At 33.8% G+C, this 25,577-nt stretch overlaps 2 protein-coding genes across 2 annotated transcripts; both read right to left on the bottom strand.

Moving 5' to 3' along the window:
- Positions 1–282: 282 nt before the first annotated feature.
- On the bottom strand, positions 283–1,329 carry LOC111709472 (saposin-like protein 11). Its single transcript, XM_023483134.1, has 2 exons — positions 1,309–1,329; positions 283–777 (listed from the first exon to the last, which is right to left on the bottom strand). The coding sequence occupies exons 1-2, from the start codon at positions 1,327–1,329 to the stop codon at positions 283–285; spliced, it is 516 nt and encodes a 171-aa protein (XP_023338902.1).
- On the bottom strand, positions 1,291–24,006 carry LOC111709471 (flocculation protein FLO11). Its single transcript, XM_023483133.1, has 13 exons — positions 24,003–24,006; positions 22,302–22,522; positions 20,664–20,726; positions 16,833–16,918; positions 14,481–14,575; positions 10,614–10,719; positions 10,470–10,532; positions 9,942–10,031; positions 6,964–7,146; positions 6,294–6,462; positions 4,412–4,981; positions 3,713–3,987; positions 1,291–3,041 (listed from the first exon to the last, which is right to left on the bottom strand). The coding sequence occupies exons 1-13, from the start codon at positions 24,004–24,006 to the stop codon at positions 1,529–1,531; spliced, it is 3,438 nt and encodes a 1,145-aa protein (XP_023338901.1). The 3' UTR covers positions 1,291–1,528.
- Between the last annotated feature and the right edge of the window lie 1,571 nt (positions 24,007–25,577).

Here is a 25,577-nt window from a genome sequence, read left to right as displayed (position 1 = left end):
CAAACTTTATATTTGATTAAAAATTATCATTAAACCTTACCCGACTTCTATTTCTTTTATTCAAATTTAAACTACAAGGACTAAAACAATTGTGACAAGGGAAAAAGATAAATTTAACCGGAGTTTTCAAACTTTTCAAATAATGTAAAATTAGATTTTAAATATTTACATAAAATAACGATTATCTAGATTTTACAGAATGCTCAGTCAGGGAGTAAAATAGCAATATTCTTACTCAAGGAGTAGAATAGGAAAATACTCAGGGAGTAGAATAGGAAGATACTAAAGGAGTAGAATAGAAAGATACTCAGGGAGTAGAATAGGAAGATACTCAGGAAGTAGAATAGGAAGATACTTAGGCAGTAGAATAGGAAGATACTCAGGCAGTAGAATAGGAAGATACTCAGGAAGAAGAATAGGAAGATACTCAGGGATTAGAATAGGAAGATACTCAGGGAGTAGAATAGGAAGATACTCAGGAATTAGAATAGGAAGATACTCAGGAAGTAGAATAGGAAGATACTCAGGGAGTAGAATAGGAAGATACTCAGGCAGTAGAATAGGAAGATACTCAGGAATTAGAATAGGAAGATACTCAGGAAGTAGAATAGGAAGATACTCAGGGAGTAGAATAGGAAGATACTCAGGAATTAGAATAGGAAGATATTCAGGGAGTAGAATAGGGAGATACGCAGGCAGTAGAATAGGAAGATACTCAGGAAGTAGAATAGGAAGATACTCAGGTAGTAGAATAGGAAGATATTCAGTAAGTGTTCCCTGAATTTTAGATTTTAAAAATTTTATTTCTCTTGAAATTGGCAGTTCGCATTATTATTATCATAATTTAGTTATGAAGATATGTGCAATCAAGTATACTTTGTAATAAAAAATTCCGAAAGGTTTTTTGTTTGTTTTTTTCCGATCATTTTTTTATAATGCGTGCAGTTCCTGAATTAATATGCATGTTTTTTAGATGTTAATCAAATCTCAATAAACTAACAAGACATGGACAAATATATAAAGACAAAGGAATTCAGACTTTAAAACATAAAATAAAATTGATATCACCATAGTCCCGTCCGCCTAATTTTGTTTCATCAAACGAGCTGGGTCAACCACTTACTGCAGGTACACTAGACTGACCGGTACGAATAAACACTACACCTCACAATCATTGTACTGTTTAAAATATGACATTGCATAAACATATTTTAAATATTTATTTATAACAGAAGAAAATAAATATAATAAACAAACTAATATTATAAATATTGAAATAATAAATTATAAGAATGATATGTTAGTCACAATAACATCATGAAAATGCATTTTATAACATATACAGTAAGACAATTTTAAATGCATAGTTCATTGGCTAGTAACAAAATAATAAAAAGAAAAAAATATTTTAAAATTTAATTTTAATTCACAGAACTAACAAAAAGTTAGTTCAATTTTTAACATAACATAATGAGATATTTAGTTTTGAACAAAAATCACTCGATTCGGACAGTCCTGAACTCATCAATCAGACTTGAACGGACCTAAGAGTAAGAACAATATCGTCACTGGACGTATACAGTTCGTTCTTACTCTTCTCATCCTCTCCGTCCTCTCCTATTGGTTTAAACTTGTAATTAAACCCATCCGGTATATTTTGTCCAGGACGGAGATAAACACAATCTCGACTCTCAACCTGAACCTGCCGACCTTCGACCTCATGTTGTCGATGCTCTGTATGTCGGCCTAGTTGAGGTTTGGTTAGAACAGGTTTAAATCCTGAAACAGTACTGTTGGATGAGTTGGAGTCTGGGGGAAAGGATTTGTTTATCGGAGATATATTAAAGGAGGAAGATTCAGGTTTAGAAGAGAAGTATTCTCTACTAGAACCCGGAGATAGGACTGGTTTAGGTTGAACAATTGGAGGAGATTTAGGTTTAACTGAACCATGGTTTAATGGCGGGGTTTCCCCTGCTTGGGTTGAATCTGTACTGCCAGAAAACCGATTTGACACCAGGCGGGTTGGAGACACCAGAGCATTGATTTGACTAGATATACTAGATACAGGTTTACAAGGTTTAGAACCTGAAGTAAAGATCTTTTCTTTTTTCTTATTATTGCCCTCGTGCACTGCGTAGGTTGATACAGATGAGAGTTTTGGCAACCCTATCAGGTTGGGTTGAGACTGAAACCCTGCAGGTTTAGCAGAGATAGGAGCAATGTTGGTTGAACCCGCCGCTACAAACCCGGACAAGATTTTGTTGGGAAGGAAACCCTGCATTCTCCTGGAAGGAGAGATAAGGGTGGTGGGAGCTCCCTGCTTAGCAGGGGAGGTGGAGTCGTGTTTAGAGAACTGAGAAGAGAAAGGTTTAGAGAAATCCATGTTTCCGGAGTAATTTCCTGGAGGAGAGACACAACTAGAAGACTCAGAGACATGTGAGACGGGGAGAGTGTCCTGGATACTGGAGACGGGACGGTTTGGATCCGGGAGCCGGGAAAAAGGATACCCAGGATCCGGGAGCCTGGAGAGAGGATTGTTAGGATCCGGAAGTCTTGAGAGAGTTTTGCTAGGATCTGGGAGCTTTGAGAGAGGATTGTTAGGATCCGGGAGCCTTGAGAGAGGATTGTTAGGATCCGGGAGTCTGGAAAGAGGATGTAAACGAGAAAAGGGATAGTTTGGATCTGGATGGTTTGGAGAACTGATAAACTGAGGTATTCCAGCTCCAGATAGGTAAGAGGTTGACATATTCCTCTGTGTTAGCTTAGACCCTGAGTAGGACGAATCCGGAAAGGTTCCTATCGAGCCTGAGGACTGTGATCTGAGCATGGTCTGCAGATTTAAAGTTTGTGATTTTTCATCCTGTTGAGCCATCCTTTCCTCTTCTGAACCCGGAGAAGAATGGTTTCTGTACAGATTTGGTTGAGGTGTAGCAGTATGAAGATCTGCAACAACTTGAACCTGCTCCGAACCCAACCAAGATCTCAAACCCGTATCTGGTCCCAACTTCATCCCCGCTGCATCACAGATATACGGGATCGATCTAAAAAACGATTTTGTTATTGCGTGTTTTAAAGACTTANTCATCCAACCTCAGAACTCTCTCTCTTAATCTCCGAATACAGATAAGGATTTAGATTATAGAGACTTGTGTACTCCACCCAGTAATTGTCATGCTCTTTTCTACAAATCCTGTCAACGTGATAGAATTTGTATTCTTAGTTTTAGCGTGGGAGGGAGGAGAGAACCAAACCCAGATTTAAACATCTGATAAACCTCAGCTGCTGCTCTAGTTCAAACAGATTTAATTAATTCAATTAAACGTGTTATTCTAAACCGTTTAGATTCAACAAAATGGAGTTCAACGTTAAACATTTATCTAGTTTTGTAAACCGACTCACCAAATTTGACTAAACCTCTAAAATGACCTTTAAAACCTAACTGTTTTAAAAGGATCTTCTTCACTATCTTAAAAGGAGTGTCTGGATAGATAAATAGTTGAGCCATGAGATTGCAGAGACTTTTTTAGAAATCATTTGAGACCTGTACAGTGTATAATTTCAAAGTAAGAGCGCAAAGTCAATCTTTAAAATCCTTTTTTACGCTCGGCTCCAGAAAGATTGTGCTGCGGCAGAACCTGCCGCTCCACAACCTGCTGAAAAGTGAAAACTTATTTTTTAAAAAGTGTTCCTGTTAATATCCGTTTGTGCCTACCTGGATTGTATTCTAGGTATTCCTTGATCCAGAGATTCTAACGCCTTCCTGATTTCGTTCAAATCCTCCTCGTGTTTATTTTCCCCTCGTTTCCGGAGCTGCAGGGCTTGATAGATATGCCCCCCCTCCCCCGGCACAGTCTGGTAGGTGTGGTTTGGCCGTCCCTCCCCCTGTATAGTCTGGTAGGTGTGGTTTTGCCGTCCTTCCCCCTGTATAGTCTGGTAGGTGTGGGTGGATTGCTCCTCCCCCTCGGACTGGTAATTTTGAATTTTCTCCTGTCACATATCAGATTATAAAGATGAAACATGCCGGAAATGCATGTTAAAAAAGGACGTTTTTTTCAGAAAGATGCATGCTGTAAAAGGGGGGGGGGCGGTCATGCCTTCAGTTGATTATTTGTAATTATTGAAGTGTTGTTGAAAATAGTAAAGCCTAAGCTTGATAATTGAAAGTTGATTAATGAGAAAAAATCCATGGGATTAATTCTAAATAAAACTCTTCCGTAAGCAGAGCCTTAAATGGCATGGCATATATGACACGAGAGAGGAAAGAATAAGTTTGGGGGGGGGGGGGTGGCTGACAGCAAGTATTTGCACGCGCATATTGTATTGTTACAAGAATGATGAGCTGGACATGGCTTGACAATGTTGGCGCAGACAAGAACCTGTTTGTGTTTCATCAATTATAAATCATCTGTTCCTGACTAGGTTCTCTTAATTCTCCAGGTTCTTTAAATCGTTCAGGTTCCTCTGGTTCTCTAGGTTCTCTGGTAACTCTGGTAAAGGAGGAAGGAGCAGGCTGAGGATATTTATTGAGCCTGGAGTCCTGAACCAGGCCAGATTTAGATTTTCTTGGTATACTCTCAGTAGGAGAGATGATAGGGGCAGGAAGGATCTGGGAGTATATGGAGGGACAAGGGGTGGGAGCAGGAGAGAAGGATGAGGAGGAGGGGGTCGGAGCAGGAGAGAAGGAGGAGGAGGAAGGGATCGGAGCAGGAGAGAAGGAGGAGGAGGAAGGGGTTGGAGCAGGAGAACAGGATTGAGGATTGGAAGATTGAGATGTAATGGATTGAGGTTGAAATGTAGGATTAACATTTGAAGTAAATTGCGAAGGATGAGCGGTTGGAGCTGTGATGAATGAGGAGGATGAAGGAGAGGAGATGGATGAGGAGGATGGAGGTGAGGGGATGAAGGTTGGATGAGAGCTGGAGAAAGATATCTGAGGGTTAAGATGATTACTCAGAGACTGTGAAAGAGCTGAGTCCTGACCCTAAAAATATAAATTTTCAGAATTCTTGGAAATTAGAATTGTCAGTAAATATAAACATGAAAACTGTACACCGAGTCTAACAGTCGTCTTTCTATTTAAGAGTTCTCTTGTTATCACTGTAAACCAAAAAACGGCAAACGATAAACAGTAAATGGGGAAAAGTAAAAGTAAATGGTGAACGATAAACGGTAAATGGAAAACAGTAAAGGGTGAAAGATAAACGGTAAATGGTAAAAATAAAGTAAATGGTAAACGATAAACGGTAAATGGAAAACTATAAACGGTAAAAGATAAACGGTAAATGGTAAATAGTAAAAGTAAATGGTAAACGATAAACGGTAAATGGAAAACTATAAACGGTAAAAGATAAACGGTAAATGGTAAATAGTAAAAGTAAATGGTAAACGATAAACGGTAAATGGACAATTGTAAACAGCAAAAGTTAAGTTGTTAGAACGGAACGGTGAACAGTACACAAAAAATGGCAAGTATTATAATTTTGACTTTTCTAACTTCTAATTGTTTAAAAGTAGTAAAAAAGAACGGACAAAGTCAGATATTTTAAATACTAAAAAACAGAAAAGAAGGAAGAAAAAGTTTAAAAAGTGGGACGAGAGAAAGATTCGATTAAAAAAAAGGGGAAAATCAAATTTAACAAAAATGTAGAAAGTATGAAGAATGTAGCAAATAGTTGCACTTTTTAACTCGTGAAAAAGGATGGAAAAACATACGTCATGCCCACATTAGCAAAAGCACGATTTGTCAGGCTCCAGAGAGGATTTGTATTCTATCTGAACACTGTATATAGACTAACACACCATTCACTGTATGATATAGTGTACTGGTAAATATTCATTTATGTATTGTATACATATATATTTCTGAGGTTTAGATTTGTTGTTATTTTGTGTTTTGCCAGCTTTTTTATTCCGTTTGATGGTTGACGGTAAATGGATGGTTTGATGGTATTGATGATGGTTGATATATTAACCACATATCATAGTATTATCTGCCTGAGGTATATATGATGGTTGATATATCTATTTGAGGATTGATGAAAGTTGCTTTATATGCTTAATATCAACCACATATCATGGTATATCTACCTGAGGTATAGATGATGGTTGATATATTAACCACATATCATGGTATATCTACCTGTGGTATATATGATGGTTGATATATCTATTTGAGGATTAATGAAAGTTGATTTATATGGTTGATTTAAACTACATGTCATGATAAACACACATATATTTATACATAAACATATATATATTCATATACCAACTATGTATCACGTTTTATCTACCTGAGGTACAGATGATGAGTAGGGTGGAGGAGGTCCCCAGAGTAGGTTAGGTAAACTATCATTTTGTAATCCTGTCACGTGACTAGATCCTAGCATTCCTTTTCTTAGTAGATCGGTAACTGTATAACAGGAACTGATCTGACGAGATGAGCTTAATCCAACTCCAGGCCTAGATAGAGAGGTATATATCGTTTATTGGATACAAACAAACAAACAGACAGACAAGCCATATTTATATTTAGATTTCCGGTTGGGGGAGAAGGGGGGGGGGAGCGCTTTTGTTTATAATAAGCTTAGATAAATTAAACATCCCCGAAGGTACAGCATAAGGCCATATAAAACTGATTAAGATATTATTATTGTTAAGAATTAATTACGGTAAGACCCAGGACACTGTGAAATATGAAAATGGCCTTTTAATTTTATACTGTTATTAAGCATGGTAGTTTTACCCATAGCTTAAAAATTAAATTATATTAAGTAAATGTTGTACTGTGTACACTGCACAATTGTTTTGTCTAATGTTCATTGGACTGTTTTAACTTAAGTCTAACACTCGTCTTTCTAATATACAATTTTCTAGTTTTAACCTTATAACGTGGAAATGATCAAACTCGGACATGTTTTTCCTGTCTGTGCAATTTGTGACCCTGACTTGAACCTTCCATACCTGAATCCATAAACATCATCGGCTTGTGAAGTTCTCCAGTGCCCCTGATCCCCTGCTGGTCCTGGGTCCCCCCTGGACCAGGATGACCCCCAACCTAGCAGGGAACTTGGTGTCCCTGTCCTGGTGCTCATTGTGTTTAAAGGGGTCGGAGAATAGAGGTTATCACATCGTCGACCCCAGAGCCTAAAAATAACAAATGTCTTAAAATCATATTTCAGGAAAGATATAAAATCAATAATTTAAATCACAATAATTGTGTTCCTAATTTGATTCAGAAACCCTTATCAAAAATTTGAAACAGAACTAGTCAAAGAAAATAGAATATATTAGAGTGGAATTTAAACAATCCCTCAGTATGAATTTTGTCAGTCCCTTTCAGTTTGAAAGAGAGTTCAAAGTGTACAATTCATGTAAATGTTTACAAATTTTACGCAGTACATCACACTAATACAGTATGATCCCTGGACATATCCACTCCAATTTCATTCCTGGAAGACAGTTAACTTCAATTTCTTTTTAAAAAATAATGATTGAAAATAAAAATAGAAATGACAGATGCAGTTGTTTATTCTGATTCATCTCAAACCTATTTGATTTTCAAGACTTGAAAGTTGTAACTTGAGACTTCAGTCTCTTCAAAACAAGAAAACATCATGTTTGTTTCAAATCAAAGAAATATTTGAAATATTTCCGAAAATCTTATTTGATACCAGATCATATTAAAGAAGTATTTTCATTTTTATTTGTTTGTTTGAATGCCCGAGCTAAACTAATGAACCCCTGAACCGATTTGCCTCAAATTTGCAGATTAGAACTCAGCAGAATCACAGGAACTCTGATTTTCTAACCCTTGCAACCCAATGTTGTAGACCTTACAAATTTTAAACTATGAATTCTGTTAAAACAAATAAGTTAAAATATCAAAGGATAACACCATCACGTTGCAAAGATATAGGGGTGTGCAAACTCAAGTTTGTGGCTCAACTCCATTAATTCCTCTTTGTGATATTCAACGCGGAAGAGATAAATATAAAATTAAAGGATTAATTACATTTTCCTCAAACTTAAAAGTTGAACTCGTGGATATCGAGATCAAGTGTTGTTATAGATTAGTGCTTTTTCATATAAATACAGGAATGAAAGGGACTGTACGCGTAATTTCAAGTGACCCTCCATGCAAAGGTGGTAATTCATGATTCACAACAGTACCCAAATAACCATTATCTGATAAAGAATGTGGAAGATGTAGTCGTTTTTCTTGGTTTAAAAGGTGTATATTTTGATCGTTCCTTTGTTGGTTTCCTGCAGTAGAAATGCAAAGAAATCAGAAAGCATACTTAAGCATAAAAGGGTATCGTTGGAAATCTGGAATTTTGCCAGTTTTGCATGGAAGGTCAATTGAAATTATGCTGACAGTCCCTTTAAGAAAATGAAAGTTGTTCCTTGAAACATGAGTTCGTGTTGAGACCCTTTTATCTAGATTTCCGGGACCGAATACTAAACAGTCCCAGTCCAGGCATTAAAGAGAGTATATGTTGAACAAAACTTCCGAGTTTCCTTTTTGGGGTGTATACATTTGCGTAGATTTTAATTTAAGGAATCAGACAAAAAAGATAAAGTAATACTATGTAATACTATGTAATAGTAATGGTAATAGTATTTCTAAACAAAAGATTTATTATCTACAAAATTGTCTGAATCCCATTCATGAAACCGGGTCATGAAACCGGGTTTTCGAAACTGGGTTTCATTATGACCTTAAGTTTAGGACTCTGGTCCGTATTAAATCAATTTCTTTGCCATAATTACATCCCATCGTAAAATAGAATTTTGCAAACACGTTGCAAATTGCAATCCTCATTTTAATGCAGCTTTATGCATTCATACTCACTGCTTCCTTCATGATAATAATGACAAACATGTCTTAACCAAATTTAAAACTAAAATCCTTTTTTGCTTGTTTACTATTTTGTATCTTAATTTAATAAATAATATATGAAACTACTCTATGTTGTAATTGACCTAAAAATTACCCTCCATAAAAGAAAAACACATAAAATCTGCAAACATGATTTTACAAAAACAAAATTTCATTGAAAAATTATTTATTCCCCTGTTTTCAAGTTTAGGAATTTTTAAGTGTTTTTTTGTTGGATTCTGTTCAAATTTCTTTAACAATTACAAAAACCAAGAAGTCGTTTCTTTAAAAATTCCGCCGATTTTTGCCATTTATTATTTTTTAAATAAGTTTCTCAGATATCAAACTTTTATCTAAAATTTCAACGATTTCGTTTGTTGATCATTCTAATTTTAAAACAAATAAAAATCAAAACAGATTTAATTTTTATGCTTTCAACTAAAATAAGTCAATTTGAAAATCTGCTCAGGATTTGACCAGGTACTTCTTTATATCTATAAATCTTAAAGGGACCGTTCACTTATTTGGGTAATTTCAGGGTAAACTAAACAGCCTATTTGCTGTTGATTGGTATTGGTATTAGTTTTCGAAGACAACTGTGGCCGGAGAAAAGCCGATTTTTCGTTCAGAATTCGAATAGGCTGTTTAGTTTACCCTGAAATTACCCAAATAAGTGAACGGTCCCTTTAAAACAAGGTTAACTATTAAATATTATCCCTGTCTGTCTCAATCGTTGATTGATAAATATGTTTACCTGTAGTTTAGATAGTCTAACTGTTGTAATATGTTTACCTGTAGTTTAGATAGTCTAACTGTTGTAGTATGTTTACCTGTAGTTTAGATAGTCTAACTGTTGTAATATGTTTACCTGTAGTTTAGATAGTCTAACTAATGTAGTATGTTTACCTGTAGTTTAGATAGCCTAACTGTTGGAATATGTTTACCTGTAGTTTAGATAGTCTAACTGTTGCAATATGTTTACCCCAATAGTTTAGATAGTCTAACTGTTGTAATATTTTAACCTGTAGTTTAGATAGTCTAACTGTTGTAATATGTTTACCTGTAGTTTAGATAGTCTAACTGTTGTCTACTGCACTGACAATTACTCTCTGTACTGCAGTAACTTTGTACAGATCTGGAAATACCAGGCCTAAATAATTATAATGCATTAATTGTAACTTGACAAATAATGTTGTACACCGTTTATTTTCTACTACGGCAGTACATTGTTTACTACTTGCAGTACACAGTTTAATACCTAAAGTACATTGTTTACTATCTAGCTGTAGTGCACTGTTTACTACTTGCAGTACACTGCTTACTACTTGCAGTACAATGTTTACTTCTTGCAGTACACTGTTTGCTACTTGCAGGACACTATTTATTACTTGCTGTACACTGTTTACTACCTATAGACACAGTACACTGTTTACTACTTGCAGTACATTGTTAACTACTTGCAGTAGAATTTTCTACTTGCAGTACACTGTTAACTACTTGGAAGACACTGTTTACTAACTGTAGGCAATGTTAACTACTTTCAATACACTGTTTATTACTTGCAGTACACTAGTACACTGTTTATTACCTGCAGTACATAGTTCTACATTGAGAATCTAACTGCTGAAGATATTGCTTCTTTTTCTCATGACTAAAAAATGCTTAAAATGAAATCTACGAAATGAAAAATTCCAAATCTACAGAATGAAGAAATTAAAAAGTTGATAATTACCTGAGTATTTGATAAACCAGCATACAAGAGAATATGCTGACAAGAATACCAATAACAGATAAACCAAACATTCCCCTAAACCCATCACACTTTATTACAAAGGAAACTTTAAATAATAATAAGAATTCTATCTATTATGTACTAGACTGAAAAAACAAGCATTTAAAATTTTTAAAATATATAAATTTTGTTAATTTTCTTCCTCGGCTCTACTGCATAAATCTATTGGTCACTTTCATAGAGAAATTCTACATCCATCTTTAGTTTGAAAAAAAATATCTCCCTCATTTCTTTTCAGTCGAATGGATTTCGATAGTCCCAATTTGTAAAACATAGTTTTGGTTATTTGAGTGAAAAGTACTGGATTTAGTTTCTAAAAGGACAAAATTTAATAAAGAATTCCACTTTCTCCCTCGTATTATATATATATCTCTATATATATATATATTTATATATATCCATATATCCGGCCCTCCTTGAGATTTGAGTAAAGTCAAGAAANTTTATGGAGAAAATTTAGTTTTTAGGAATAGCTGGTATCTAAGCTAGTAGTTAGTATTTAACTTTTATGGAGAAAATTTAGTTTTTAGGAATAGCTGGTATCCAAACTAATAGTTAGTATTTAACTTTTATGGAGAAAATTTAGTTTTTAGGAATAGCTGGTATCTAAGCTAGTAGTTAGTATTTATGTTTATATATCCACTACACTCTCCACTAAACCCCATTTTGTATTCGGTCAATGTACTGCAGATTGTTGCAGTACCGACCAAAAGCTTAGATTAGGGTGACCAATGACTATGAGTTGATAAAACAATAAAAATGATAAATGTAAAAACTTTTTCATTCACACAAATTAGATTTTGCCATTTTTAAAAAATCAAATATATCCAAGTGCAATTGGAATAAAATGAAAATCCTTCTCTTCTATTGAAAACTATTTTAAATAATTCAGTTAATTAAAATTAAAAATTGACAATTTAACACTTTTAGGAGTGATTAGAACATTCAAATCTTCTTAGCTAATAGAAACCAATAGGGAGGGGGTGGGGGATGGCCGGGTAGATGTCAGGTTGATGTAGAGACTGCATTAGTTTAGAATTTAGAAAAACGAAAATAGAAGTCTTAATCACAATTAAAGTTGACTTTTGAAGACAAATTGTTTAGACATTATTTAAGCCTGGTATCATTATACACACAAGGACAGGGCAGGCGCTGAATAAGGAATTTAATTTGATATTCCCGAGATGATCCCCCCCTTCCCTCTCCTCCCCCATTCCCCCTCATTTCTGGATCATCCATCAAATAAATTCTGGATCAGAACTTGAAACCTGAATTTCCAAACCCAACTTTAATCTAATAATTTGAAACTATTGGGTTGTTTCAATTTTACCGGAAATTTGTTTAATTGGTTAATGGATTAAATTATTGTATATTTTTTAAGACCTAGCCAAAGGTTTCTGTTTTTTTTTCTTCTTTTTTTTCTTTAAAAATTCGATGAAAACGTAAACTTTGCTTCAAATGAAACCTCCATTTATAGAGTAGCTTGCTCGATTCACAGCAGTACCCTCAATAGCTTTGTCTGATCAAGTATAAATAAATATCCATGTTTTTCTTTTTCAAAACTTAATATTGTCAATTATGCAATCTTTACTAAATTGGTTTGCGCATTTATGCTGTTTAAGCAAGGGGATCGTTGTGAATCAGGCAATGCTATTTTAAATGTAGGATCACATGAAACTACAGCAACAGTCCCATTTAACTCTTTGAAGCAAAATTTTATCCGATTAATTTTATATTTTAACAATCTGGTATTTCATTGTTACAACCCTGGTCACTAGTTCTCAACAGGGTGTCTGAAATAAAATGACATCTTTCTTTATTCAGCATTTCTTACTTATAGCTTTTGGGTTTTAACCTATTATGTTTGATTAAAATCCCAAATAAAAAAGATTGGACCATTTTTCAAAAAGTTTTTCTTGGCACACCCTGTAGATGAATCAGCAGAAGCAGATGCAAACTATGCAGAATATTAAAGCACATTAAATATGAAAGGGAACTAGGAATGTATAGAATTGGTCTTTTTTCATTNGGGGGGGGGGGGCATTCTTTTGTTCTAGCACTCTCATTTTTGACACTATCACCGTGAAATTTTGCGATTTTTAATGAATAGTAATCTAAAGAATTTTTTGTAAATTATTTTTTTTTATTTACAGGGTATGGCATAGGGCGGAAAAAAGTCCGATCCGTGGGAAAAAAATCTAAAATAGCCCATAACTTTTTTCTGACTAAAGCTACAGATCTAAAAACTATATTTTTCTGGGGGGGGGGGCGCCAAACGCTCCCCCAGGCTATACATAGATTCAGACCCCCCAGCCTTTATAGGGTTAAGAAAAGCCCACCGCCATTTAAAGGAGACCAGGCCAGATTCACAACTATACCCTGTAAAACTCTATCTAATCAATAATGAGGAAGATGTCTGCATATTTTTCTAGCTTGTAATTGTTTAATTCTTAAAATTTCATATCAAAATCATGGATATATTAATAATGCAAAGTGGCGAATGTAAACTAATAGAGACGTATGCAGGAGGAAAAATGTTCGAAACCTTATGTTTGAAAAAGTATACTAAAAAAATTTCATTTTTTTGACGCACTTGATATTTTTAGAACGCAAATGTTGTACTGACTGAACTGCAGCGTAACAATAAAAATGATCAGGCTTCCAACATAGATTCTCTAAACAAAATCTTCTCTGATTTGGAGAATAGTTCTTTCCTATTTTCCCTTTTCCCCTTATCCTTTATATAATCAGCTTTGAAGAGATAATCAAGAGATCTGAGATACGAATATAAATAGGAATAAGAAAAATCTAATTAAAGGGACTGTGTACCCTTACAAGTTTTATTAGATTAAAATTAACCCTAAAAAGGCTGGGGGGGGGCGTCCCACGCCCCTCCCTCTAGAAAAAGGCCTTAGAGAATAGGTATAAGGTTGAAATGCATGTTCATAGCCCAATTTTTCACGGCCAGCTCATTGAAAAAATATTAGATCGATAACTTTTATAGTTTTGGTGCTAAGGAGGGTTAAAAAATACCATAAAAGGTTTAAAAAATGTAAAAAAAAAAATTTTCTTTAAAACAAATATCAAAAAGTGACACATGTTTCTACATATAATTTTCAAGGGCTTTTAAAAAATATAGTTTTTAGATCTGTAGCTTAAGTCATAAAAAAGTTAAGGACTATTTTATTTTTTTTTACACAGACCGAACTTTTTACCGCCCCGTACCCTACCTTTTTTTTACAAAAATCCTTTAGATTTCTATTTATTAAAAGTCAAAAAATGTTCACGATTATATTGTCAAAAGAAGAGTGCTTAGGCAAAAAACTAGGCGCGGGGGGGAGCACCAAACGCCCCCCCACCAGATTGTTTAGGGTTATAAGTTGAATAGCTGGTTGTTTTCAATTGGGGTTTCTCTATAAAAGTGACTTGCAGATTTCTAGCTACATAAACAGGGGAGGAAATTGTGAGAATTAAAGACTTGAGGGCACTACAATCTATAAATGGAGGTTCACTTGAAGTTACAAAGATTTATTAATTATCGCATTTAAACACAATTAAAAACCTTTGTTAGGCAACCCAAGAAATTGTGGACATCTTTTAATATATTATAGAATTTTTAAGTATTTTAGTAAAAACATCAATAAAATCATCATCAAAATTGTACCTCAAGAAACAGGTTCTTAAATTTTTGTCATATCTATTTTTTGATTTAAACCGTTTCATTTTATAAAACTTCTATAGAAGTCAAAGTAATAATCTGTTAAAATCTGGGAGAAAATCTACGAAATGAATATATTGTTAAATTACCTTCATGTTCTATAGATCTAGGATCTAGGATTCCAGCGAAGCATGTACATGTCTTAGTAGATGATTGATAAACACATTCACGCAGTGTCTGTAATCTAAACAGGAATCCTATGTTAATTTTCATTCATGTACATTGTACAGTTTAACTGTACACCTTACACCAGATGCACACTGTACACCAATACAACATGCATGTATTGTGGTTTTAACAAATACTAAAATCTAGCTGTAGTGTTTATTTATACTTTAAGGTTGTATTTTGTAATCTTAATTCTTATTTTTCTACCACGATCTGGCAAAGAATGTAAAGAGTGCCGGGCTTTAACCAGCTAATATTACAAATATCTTAACTTGCTCTAGTCTATAGTATCTATTTTCTATTCTCAATAGTCTCTAATCCCTAGTCTCTAGTCTGTATTCTCTGTAGTCTTCTGTAGTCTCTAATCCCTAGTCTCTAGTCTGTATTCTCTATAGTCTCTAATCCCTAGTCTCTAGTCTGTATTCTCAATAGTCTCTAATTCCTAGTCTCTAGTCTGTATTCTCTGTAGTCTCTAATCCCTAGTCTCTAGTCTGTATTCTCTATAGTCTCTAATCCCTAGTCTCTAGTCTATATTCTCTATAGTCTCTAATCCCTAGTCTCTAGTCTATATTCTCAATAGTCTCTAAATCCTAGTCTCTAGTCTGTATTCTCTGTAGTCTTCTGTAGTCACTAATCCCTAGTCTCTAGTCTATATTCTCAATAGTCTCTAATCCCTAGTCTCTAGTCTGTATTCTCTGTAGTCTCTAATCCCTAGTCTCTAGTCTCAATAGTCTCTAGTCTCGAGTCTCTATAGTCTCTAGTCTCTAGTTCCTAGTCTTTATAGTCTCTCTTTTGTATCTAGTATCTAGTTTCTATAGTATCTAGTATATAGTATCTAGCCTCTATATTCTGTAGTATCTATAGTATCTAGGTTCTAGTATCTAGTCACCTTGTTCTAGTAATTACGTTTAAACAAAAAGTGTATTTCCTCTGGTATGCATTTGAACTTTTCACCCTTGTCTAGTATTCATCTCACTCCAGTATAATATCATTCTTGTAAGCAAGAGTTATAGGGACTGTAGGTGTAATTTCAAGTGACCCTCCGTGATAAGAAGGCATAGTATAATTCAGAACGGTATCATTGAATTAAACCATTATCTGATCAATAATGTGGAAGATATTGCCGTTTTTCTAATTCATACGTCATCTGCAGACAAAGCTATTAAGGATACCGTTGTAAATCAGGCATTGCCATCTTTAAAGGGAGGGTCACTTGAAAATACGCTTACAGTCCCTTTAAAGGGTAAAGGATCGAGAAGAGAAGAACGTACAATTGTTGGAAGGAGTAGAAAGAAGATGAGAGTTAATGCAAGTTAATCATTTAAAGGTAAACTGTGTATACAAGGAAGATATATGATGGATTAAAATTATGTAGATTTAATCAATATCTGACACGGGATTAGAATTCTATGGAGCTTAAAATCCTTGTCTTGGGTTTATTTCTGTATTTTGCTTCCTGAATATTAGTAGGTATTGTTTATTGCACGGGGTATTCCGATAAACATGATAATTACATAATTAGATACACTAAAAGAACTGTTAAGCTTTTTATAAACTAGTTAACCTTTTTATTTCCAAAAAATTTACTTAAAGAAATTTAAGACAATTGAAAATCTCATGACAAAGATAATTTTTGTTGGACTCCCTGTACTGTAACTACCTACTTGTTGTTTGTTTGTGAGGATAGATTTGGCAGAGATATATGTTGCTGTTTGATTACATTATGGATTGTCTTGTATTTTTATATAGCTATATAAAATAAACATGGTATTCAGTTTCTATGGAGAGGGGGGATGGGGCGTTTCATTGTTCCTGGATGAATTTTTGCATATGGTTACCTATACAGGATGACATTTTAATAACGACCTAAAAAGTGAGTTCATTTTTTACTTCTGTCTTTAAACTAGTCTTTAACTGAAATGTTAGATGATTTGCTAAAGAAAGAAAGAAGATGGAAACTAAAAAGTCAGAGAAAAGGCAAAATAAATTACGTAGAGTCGTCTCATCTTGCTTAGGCAGACCTTTATCTTCAAAAAAGTAAGAACGACTCCTGATGATGCCAAAGTTTTTGGCGAAATAAATTGAGAAGAAAATGATGCAATTTTAGTGAAAGAGAGTTAGGTTGGGATTTGTTTAAAATCGATCTAAAGTTTATATCTCAGAAAGGGTTTCATTCGTTTTTAAAACGACGCACATTCCCAGACAAAGGGGGACTATGAAAGTAACAGGGTGGACAGAAACGAAATAAAAATAAATTAAAAAATGTCACCAACCTGTTCATGTGGATGACAGTTGTTGTTATCGTCACAACAACACAAAGTGCAGAACTTATTAAGCAAAAGCAACCAGTCAATTTTATCTAAATATATATTTGAGTTTTTTACATGCGCTCAATATGCTATTGAAACTAAGTAATACTTAAAAACATAAAATGTATGATGAAACCTAGGGAACTGGCAGAGAAATAATCTTTAGATGGAATAGCAAGGATATCTCGATAATTTTTGCTCTGGCAAAGATTTAAAGGGAGTGACCGGCTATGTAAGGTAGTTGAACTGAGTATGCAGTGTTGTGGACAAATTCTTTAGGATTCATTTGAGACATATAACACTTTATAAATATCTGTAAATCCTGAGTTTGACCGCAAAGTCGACGTTCAAAATCGTACTTTTGGGTAGATAGATACATTTACAGAATCGGTTTCTTTAAATTATTAAATAACGACGACAAAAATGTAAACAAAATTCTTCGGTAAACTAATTAGTTGTTTAGGAACAGGTTGAGAAAATAAAAATTAATCTTTTCATCGAAAATAAGTAATCTTGTTCAATTATTAGTTTTTATTTTCTCATTATTCACAAAGATTTTCTGCAGATTTTCTGAAATTATTATTGAAAAGACGACATTTGAAGAATTTGAAGAAATCTGCAAATAAATTCTTTTGAGAAATATGTTCCTAACCATCTAATTAGATTACTGTATAGTTTTCAATTCCATTCAACAATGAACTCCATTGTTGTTTGTTTAATTCCCTGCTTGTTTACAATAAAACTAGTTCCTTATAAGTCACAGAAAAATGTAAACAAACACAATTTCCCTCTTTAAATCCTTAATCCAAACAGATTAGGTGGAAATGGAATTTTTAAAAGTAGTTATTCACGACGTCATTGGTATTATACAGTGCCACCCTTAGCGCTTTTAGGGAGGTGGGAGCAGAGGGGAGGGGGGGGGGTTATAAGTAAGGCAGCTTAGTTTCTATTATAGAAATTCTTGGGCGTCTTCCTTGTACATGGAATATGTGTAGAGATATGTTATGTTTCCACATTCTGCATATATGTAGTTTCTGAAACTTGATGAATTTTCAAGAAGGTTAGAACTTCTCAAGATGGGAAGAGGGGGGGGGGAAGAGAGGGGGGGAAGAGAGGGGAGTGAAGTTTTTATATTTGATTTAGTAAAACTTTTTCTCTAAGTTTTGTTTATGTTTGAAAAAATTTCCACACAATACCAAGGTAAAGTTAGATTAAAATCAGAAAAAATAATTAAATTATGCAAAATGTGTTTAAATATGTAGAGTAGGGGAAACAAAAACAATTATCTTTTTTCTTCTTAAATCGTTTAAAAAGATGTTCTGCTTAATTCAATCTGTATGTTTCTACTTGATGTTTTTTTTAGAGCTTTACATTAACTGGAATTTTTACTTTACCACCGAGCAATTATTTTTTGTACATTATAAAACAATAACAAAAATAGTACCGTTTTTGACATTTTTCCTGTTTATTTGGGCGAATTAACAAAATAAGGGGAAAAAAATGTTAAAACATATTTAAATCAATATGTAATCTATATATATATATACATGCAAAGCAATAATAATATTTTTTTTGTTTAGATGTCATAATCATGAACCACTGGACCAGTTTGCCTCAAATGTTGATTGGAGAACATGGTAGAATGTTTTGAATAAAAACTTCAGGGACAGCTGGGTTCCCAAGCTTGTTATGTATATTACATGTATAAACATTAAACGCGCGTGGGAGAAAAAAACCTAGATGAATTAGCTCATTAAGATTATCTTTAGAAACCTAATTAAGAAAAATAAAACAGTATACAGGGGTACACATAAAGGATGATATTTTAATGACGACCTGAAACTCTTTATATATGGACCAGAAATTGTGATTTGGTTTTTTGTCTCAAATTAGTCTTGTTATAGCATATTATATAATTCGATCATTTTTACAGCTGCAGGGCCGGGAGCCTTAAATGTATGAATGAGTTGGTGGAAAAATCTTGTACAGCTGTTTCTGAAGTTTTAACCTTTTTTGGGCCAACAAAGTAGAAGCTATCATTGATGTTAATGCACATTTTTTATTCTTTACTCCCGCCGTTTACCCGCGCTTGGTCGTAAATCACGATTTACGACATGTCGTCTTTTCCCTATACAAGTGGACCCACTCAACTTAAAATCTCAAAACCAAGCTTAGAACCATGAGCTCTCCGGAGAATAGTGATCAGACATACAAACATATCATCAGACAAACAGAGATTACAAACTTTAATATATATATTTAGATAATGTTTTCAGATTTTCAGATTTTATATTTTGTTTAAATTTTAAATTCCTTAAATATTACCCCTCAGCCATCCGCCCACCCACCATACTGTCTACGTGTATAAGGAACTGCTAAAATATACACTGCGAATGCAGCTAATTGAAAAAATAAACATTTCCAGAAAAAATATTGCAGAACTTGGACACACCTGAGAACCATTATTCTTCTAGTTATTTCGAACCTTGCACAATGCACAGGCCCCAGAGTAGTTAATAATGTGTGTATGTAGGATTTTTTTTGTTAAATTTAAAAACATTAAATTCAAAATGTACAGAGTTTTAACCCAAAAAGGATAAGACTTTAATGCTGATCAAAACTAAATGTGACAGGTTTTTAAAGCTTTAATGGTTTAAATATAGCCTTTAAACTCGTTACTAACTAATTTGTCAAACCCTGGGTTCGATTACTCCGTAAATTAAACTATTCATTTTTTAAAAATTATAAGTTGGATTTTTAGCTAAATGTTCCATAAATACTACATTTAAATAATGAAATTATCTTGACAAAACACAAAGAAAGGTTGCGTAGTAATTTTGTAAAATTGATTTTAAAAATACGTATTTTGTGAATTCACTTTAAAAATGCATATTTTGTAAATTGACTTTGAAAATACGTATTTTGAAAGCGTACACGTTTGCCAATTTTTGTTTACATAGTTTGCAGGGCGTGGGAGGATTTGCAAACAAGTTTTTGCGCATTTCTTATGAGATTAAATGTCTAGATCTTTGCAGGAAATTCGCGCCAAATTTGTCCTTTGAAATATGAGCTGTATTCCGAGTTGTTTAGTTTAGCTGGGTAAACTGCAGAACATTTAGCAGATCACAAATACAGAGCTTGCTTAATTTATACATTAAACACCGGTAGATATATATATATATACTCTTTAATCTAGAAAATAATGAAAATAGTTTCCCATTAATTGAGATCTAGAAACAGATCTGCTCTTTAATAAACATTTACAGATTAAATACGCAAAAATCTTTAAGAATTTTGCCAATATCTTCTTTAAAACCAAAGCTAACAACAAGTGCGCGCTTTATTGTGCTAAAATGTACATGTAAAGGGCTATAGAAAAGCAGAAGTTAGTTAGAGCGGAAGACTCAAAACCCAAGACGTTGCGAGTGCGACACTTCAGGGTCGACCTTATCTTACAAATAGACGAGACTTTATAAGCAGGCTATATATATGTGGGCCGTTAAAGCATCTTTATAAGCAGGCTATATATATGTGGGCCGTTAAAGCATCTTTATAAGCAGGCTATATATATGTGGGCCGTTAAAGCATCTTTATAAGCAGGCTATATATATGTGGGCCGTTAAAGCATCTTTATAAGCAGGCTATATATATGTGGGCCGTTAAAGCATCTTTATAAGCAGGCTATATATATGTGGGCCGTTAAAGCATCTTTATAAGCAGGCTATATATATGTGGGCCGTTAAAGCATCTTTAAAATATAAAGTTAACATTTTGTTAAAAACAAAACAAACTTACCAGGCTTGGATATCTTAGACTTCCCTTGCTGAATAAAGATACAAGGATACCATTACATATCATCTAAACATGGATACTTTATACTGGATACAGATACAAGGATACCATTACATATCATCTAAACATGGATACTATATACTGGATACAGATACAAGGATACCATTACATATCATCTAAACATGGATACTTTATACTGGATACAGATACATGGATACCATAACATATCATCTAAGCATGGATACTATATATTGGATACAGATACATGGATACCATTACATATCATCTAAACATGGATACTATATATTGGATACAGATACATGGATACCATTACATATCATCTAAACATGGATACTATATATTGGATATATAATTAATCTAGTATACAACTACCACTATAGCTGGTAGGTAAGCTGGTATAAACCAGCCACTATATCTGGTATATAAGCTGGTATAAACCTACCAATATAGCTGGTATGAACCTAATACTATAGCTGATATGTATGCTGGTATAAATCTACCACTATAGCTGGTATTTAAGCTAGTATAAATCTACCACTATAGGTGTTATATTAGCTGGAATAAACCTACCACTATAGCTGGTATATAAGCTGGTATAAACCTACCACTATAGCTGATATATAAGCTGGTATACACCAACCAGTATAGCTAGTATGTATGCTGGTATGAACTTACCACTATAGCTGGTACATATGCTGGTATGAACCTACCACTATAGCTGGTACATATGCTGGTATACACCTAAAACTATAGCTGGTATGTATGCTGGTATAAACCTACCACAATAGCTGGTATGTATGCTGGTATACACCTAAAACTATAGCTGGTATGTATGCCGGTATAAACCTACCACTATAGCTGGTATATATGCTGGTATACACCTAAAACTGTAGCTGGTATGTATGATGGTATAAATCTACCACCATAGCTGGTATGTATGCTGGTATAAATCTACCACTATAGCTGGTATGTATGCTGGTATAAACCTACCACTATAGCTGGTATGTATGCTGGTAAATACCTACCACTACAGCTGTTATATAAGCTGGTATAAACCTACCAATATAGCTGTTATGTATGCTGGTATAAACCTAACACTAAAGCTGGTATGTATGCTGGTATAAACCTACGACTATAGCTGGAATGTATGCTGGTATAAACCTACCACTACAGCTGTTATATAAGCTGGAATAAACCTACCACAACAGCTGGTATGTATGCTGGTATAAACCTACCACTATAGCTGGTATGTATGCTGGTATAAACCTACCACTATAGCTGGTATGTATGCTGGTATAAACCTACCACTATAGCTGTTATATAAGTTGGTATAAACCTACCACAATAGCTGGTATGTATGCTGGTATAAACCTACCAGTATAGCTGATATGTATGCTGGTATGAACCTACCACTATAGATGATATGTATGCTAGTACACACTTACCTCTATAGGTGGTATGAATGCTGGTATAAACCTACCACTATAGCTGGTATATATGCTGGTATAAACCTAGCACTATAGCTGGTATATAAGCTGGTATAAACCTACCACTATAGCTTGTATATAAGCTGGTATACACCTACCACTATAGCTGGTATGTAAGCTGGTATAAACCTACCACAATAGCTGGTATGTATGCTGGTATGGTTTGGAAGTATTGCAGAGATGATGTCCTAGAAACCACCAGGAAATGAATGACTAGAAAGAGGACACCCAGTAGTATACAAAGGCCCCCGGACAACCAGGACAAAATTACATATTTCCGGGTTAATACATTCCACCAGGATTTGCAGGCCACTGGATCATCTAAAACAAAAACTGATTTAAAGAGACAATCAACTCCATTTCAAACCTTTGATTGGAAAAGGATTAAAGGCTTCATAATTTTTGCAGCAATTTATTTTCTTCAATTGTGTTTGCATGAAAAAGGTTTCTTGTAAAAGAAACAATAACGGAAATTATCTGAATTTACCCTTTTTTAGCTAGAAAACGAGGGTATTTTCCACATCATTCATCATATAAAGATATAGATGGCACTGTTGTGAATTAAGCATGTCAAATTTTAAATAAAGAGTCCTTTTATCCCATAATTTTCCTTTCATGTATATTTCTTTAATAAATTAAATATTATCCTTCTTCCCTTTCATCTCTTATTACTTCTAGAAAAACAAGTTTTATTGCTAAATTCTTCTATGCTATTAGAACTAAAAACAAATGTTTAATTCTGATGATGACAGTCACATATCATAGTAAAATAACAAGTTTCCAGTGTTCCGGGATTTCCTTAATGTTGTCAGTCTAAATTGATGATTTAGAAATTTATAAATGAACTGATTAGTACTTGATAGTGATACATACTATTTTTTTGCAACCGTAAGTCGTACACTGTTGATATTATACAACCTTTAAATTCTGTTATATTATAGTATATGAATAAAAATCAATAAAGCAATGCACTGAGTTTCTCAAATATTCGACGCGTCGGTTTTTCTTACAATATATTTATATACAAAAGATACAAACTTTAAATCGAACGATACTAATACAAACTTTTATTACATACAATACAATTTTTTTCTCCAGAGCTTAAAGAGATTAAAAGCATAATTTCTAAAGCCTGATTGACAAGAGTACAATTAAAACCTTGTCTGATCAAGAATGAATTAGATATCAAGTTTTATAATTTTAAAAGTTAATTATTTTAACACTTTTAAACCAAGAGAAACGAAAAAATCTTCCACATTATTGATAAGATAAAGGTTTGAAGAGTACCGTTGTGAATTGGACATTGCCATCTTTCCATGAAGGGGTTAAAACACTTTCTGAAGTTAAAAGTTTTAATTAATATTTCTTTCAATTATATTTCATTTTTTCTCACTAGCCCTGTAGAATTTAAAAATTTAATTTACAAACCCACAATGGAAACATAATCTTAAAAATACAAGTCTAATAAATTACAAAATTTCAGTAAAAGTTAAATACATTCTTTTCAATCTCGTATGTTATTTTGTTTATTCCTTGAAAAGTGACAATATAAAACGTTATTTTTTAAAAAACATCCCTTGCACCCAAACTATTAAAGTAATGTTTTATAAGCTGGCCTCGAAAAATTGGGCTATATTCATACATTGCAATCCGATACTCTTACTCTAAGGCCTTTTTCTAGGGAATGATGGACGNCCCCCGTCTTTACATAGATTTGTAATAAATACACTGTAATATATGGTGTGGTAACAGTTCGTCCAATCACGTTTCACCCAAAACGTTTCAACCAATAACGTTTCACCCAATTCACGTTTCAACCAATACTACGTTTCACCCATCGTTGTCATATTTGTCACCTTTTCTCTATTTAGTAAATGTGTATTGATTTGATTATCGGTCAGATCCTATTGCTACCTGTATTATTAGACTCAAATATATCAGCTGTATACAGACTGCGAATCCGAATAGTTAAGACTAGTAATTAATCTGCAGAGGCTAGATTCAGAGATTAAAGATAGAGTTAGTCGGAGTTTAAGAGTATTTTTGGAGTAAAGTATTTAGAACCCCCCGGACATTTAGAGGGTAAAACCTTTTTTCTGATCTATGAATGAATGAAATATCCTTCTTTTTCTAATCTCTGCATGCATATCCCCCCTCCCCCTTCCTAATACTCTAAAACCCATTGTAAACACCCCCCCCTGCTACCCTCACAGATCACCTAACCCATTTACTGCACAAACCACACTAAGTTCATGGGTAAGGTCGTCTGTTAATTGAAACCATGAAGTCTATATTTTTAGGTCGGATGCACAGAATAAATATATTTGAAAACCCCAGTGCACAATATATTTAAATATATTTGCTTCCTTGTATATATATAGGGCATACCGGACCACAACCTAAAATGTTTCCGATATCTAGCGGTAGCAAACCACATTAAACTAACGTAAAGTTCATTTGTGGTTAAAATCTTGCATCTTCAAACTTAACTCTTTAAAAAAAATACTCATGTGCAAGGTTATAATGCAAGGAAAGTTAATTGCAGATGCGTTTACTTTATGCAAATATTGAAACCAATTCTCTCTGGGCGGAATTTGTAAACAAGAATAGATACATTAGTGCTCGTTTAGTATTCGAGGAGGATAAAAACATTACATTTTGATAATTTTGATAATTCGCATAATGGTTTCCTATGACCAGAATATTTCATTGATTTTTATGTGAAAGATGGATCCCATGTCAGGCTTCGACATCCGTCTTGTGTTTACATTACCGCCCAGAGACAGTACACTGCAGTACAAAAGATGCGTACACCTCTGAAATAACTTTCCTTGCATTATAACCTTGCGCATGTGCTTAAACCCGAAAAGTGTTCAGTACGGCCACTCAGAGGTGTAAAATTAAAACTAGGAGTTACTGGACCAGTAATTCCAAATACATTTTCCCTTGTTGCTTCTAATGCGAACTGAAATACAAACTTAAACCTTGATTTTCGTTCACTAAATTAACATTTCAAAAATTGTGAATGACAAGCGAAAGTGCCACGTTAAAAAATATTTCGACTCTTGAAAAAAAAATTTGAAAAAAAAATCGAATTTTCGCCTTATTTATACCCGTGTTACCTATAGGTTCCCTCAACAAAATTCAGCCAGATTGTGCCAGCCGTTTGGCCAGCTATAGCTAACATATATTTATATAATGAACGAAGAGCTTTATTATATAAATTAATCTTTGTTGATCTGGAGGAAAACATAAAAAATTGGACATTAACGGCCAAGTTTTCATCCTTATTAATACTTTTTACTCACAAACTTATTTATTTTTCCCTTATAAACAAACCCAACTTCTGGGGTAGAAAATAGTTTGAAGAGATGGGTGGGGGGGATGAAAAAATTATTTTTAATGAAAA

The sequence above is a fragment of the Eurytemora carolleeae genome, unplaced genomic scaffold (assembly GCF_000591075.1).
Source record: "Eurytemora carolleeae unplaced genomic scaffold, Eaff_2.0 scaffold670, whole genome shotgun sequence".
NCBI classification, from domain to species: domain Eukaryota; kingdom Metazoa; phylum Arthropoda; class Copepoda; order Calanoida; family Temoridae; genus Eurytemora; species Eurytemora carolleeae.
Note: the sequence above shows the minus strand (reverse complement) of the source record. Positions and strands in the feature narration are given on the sequence as shown.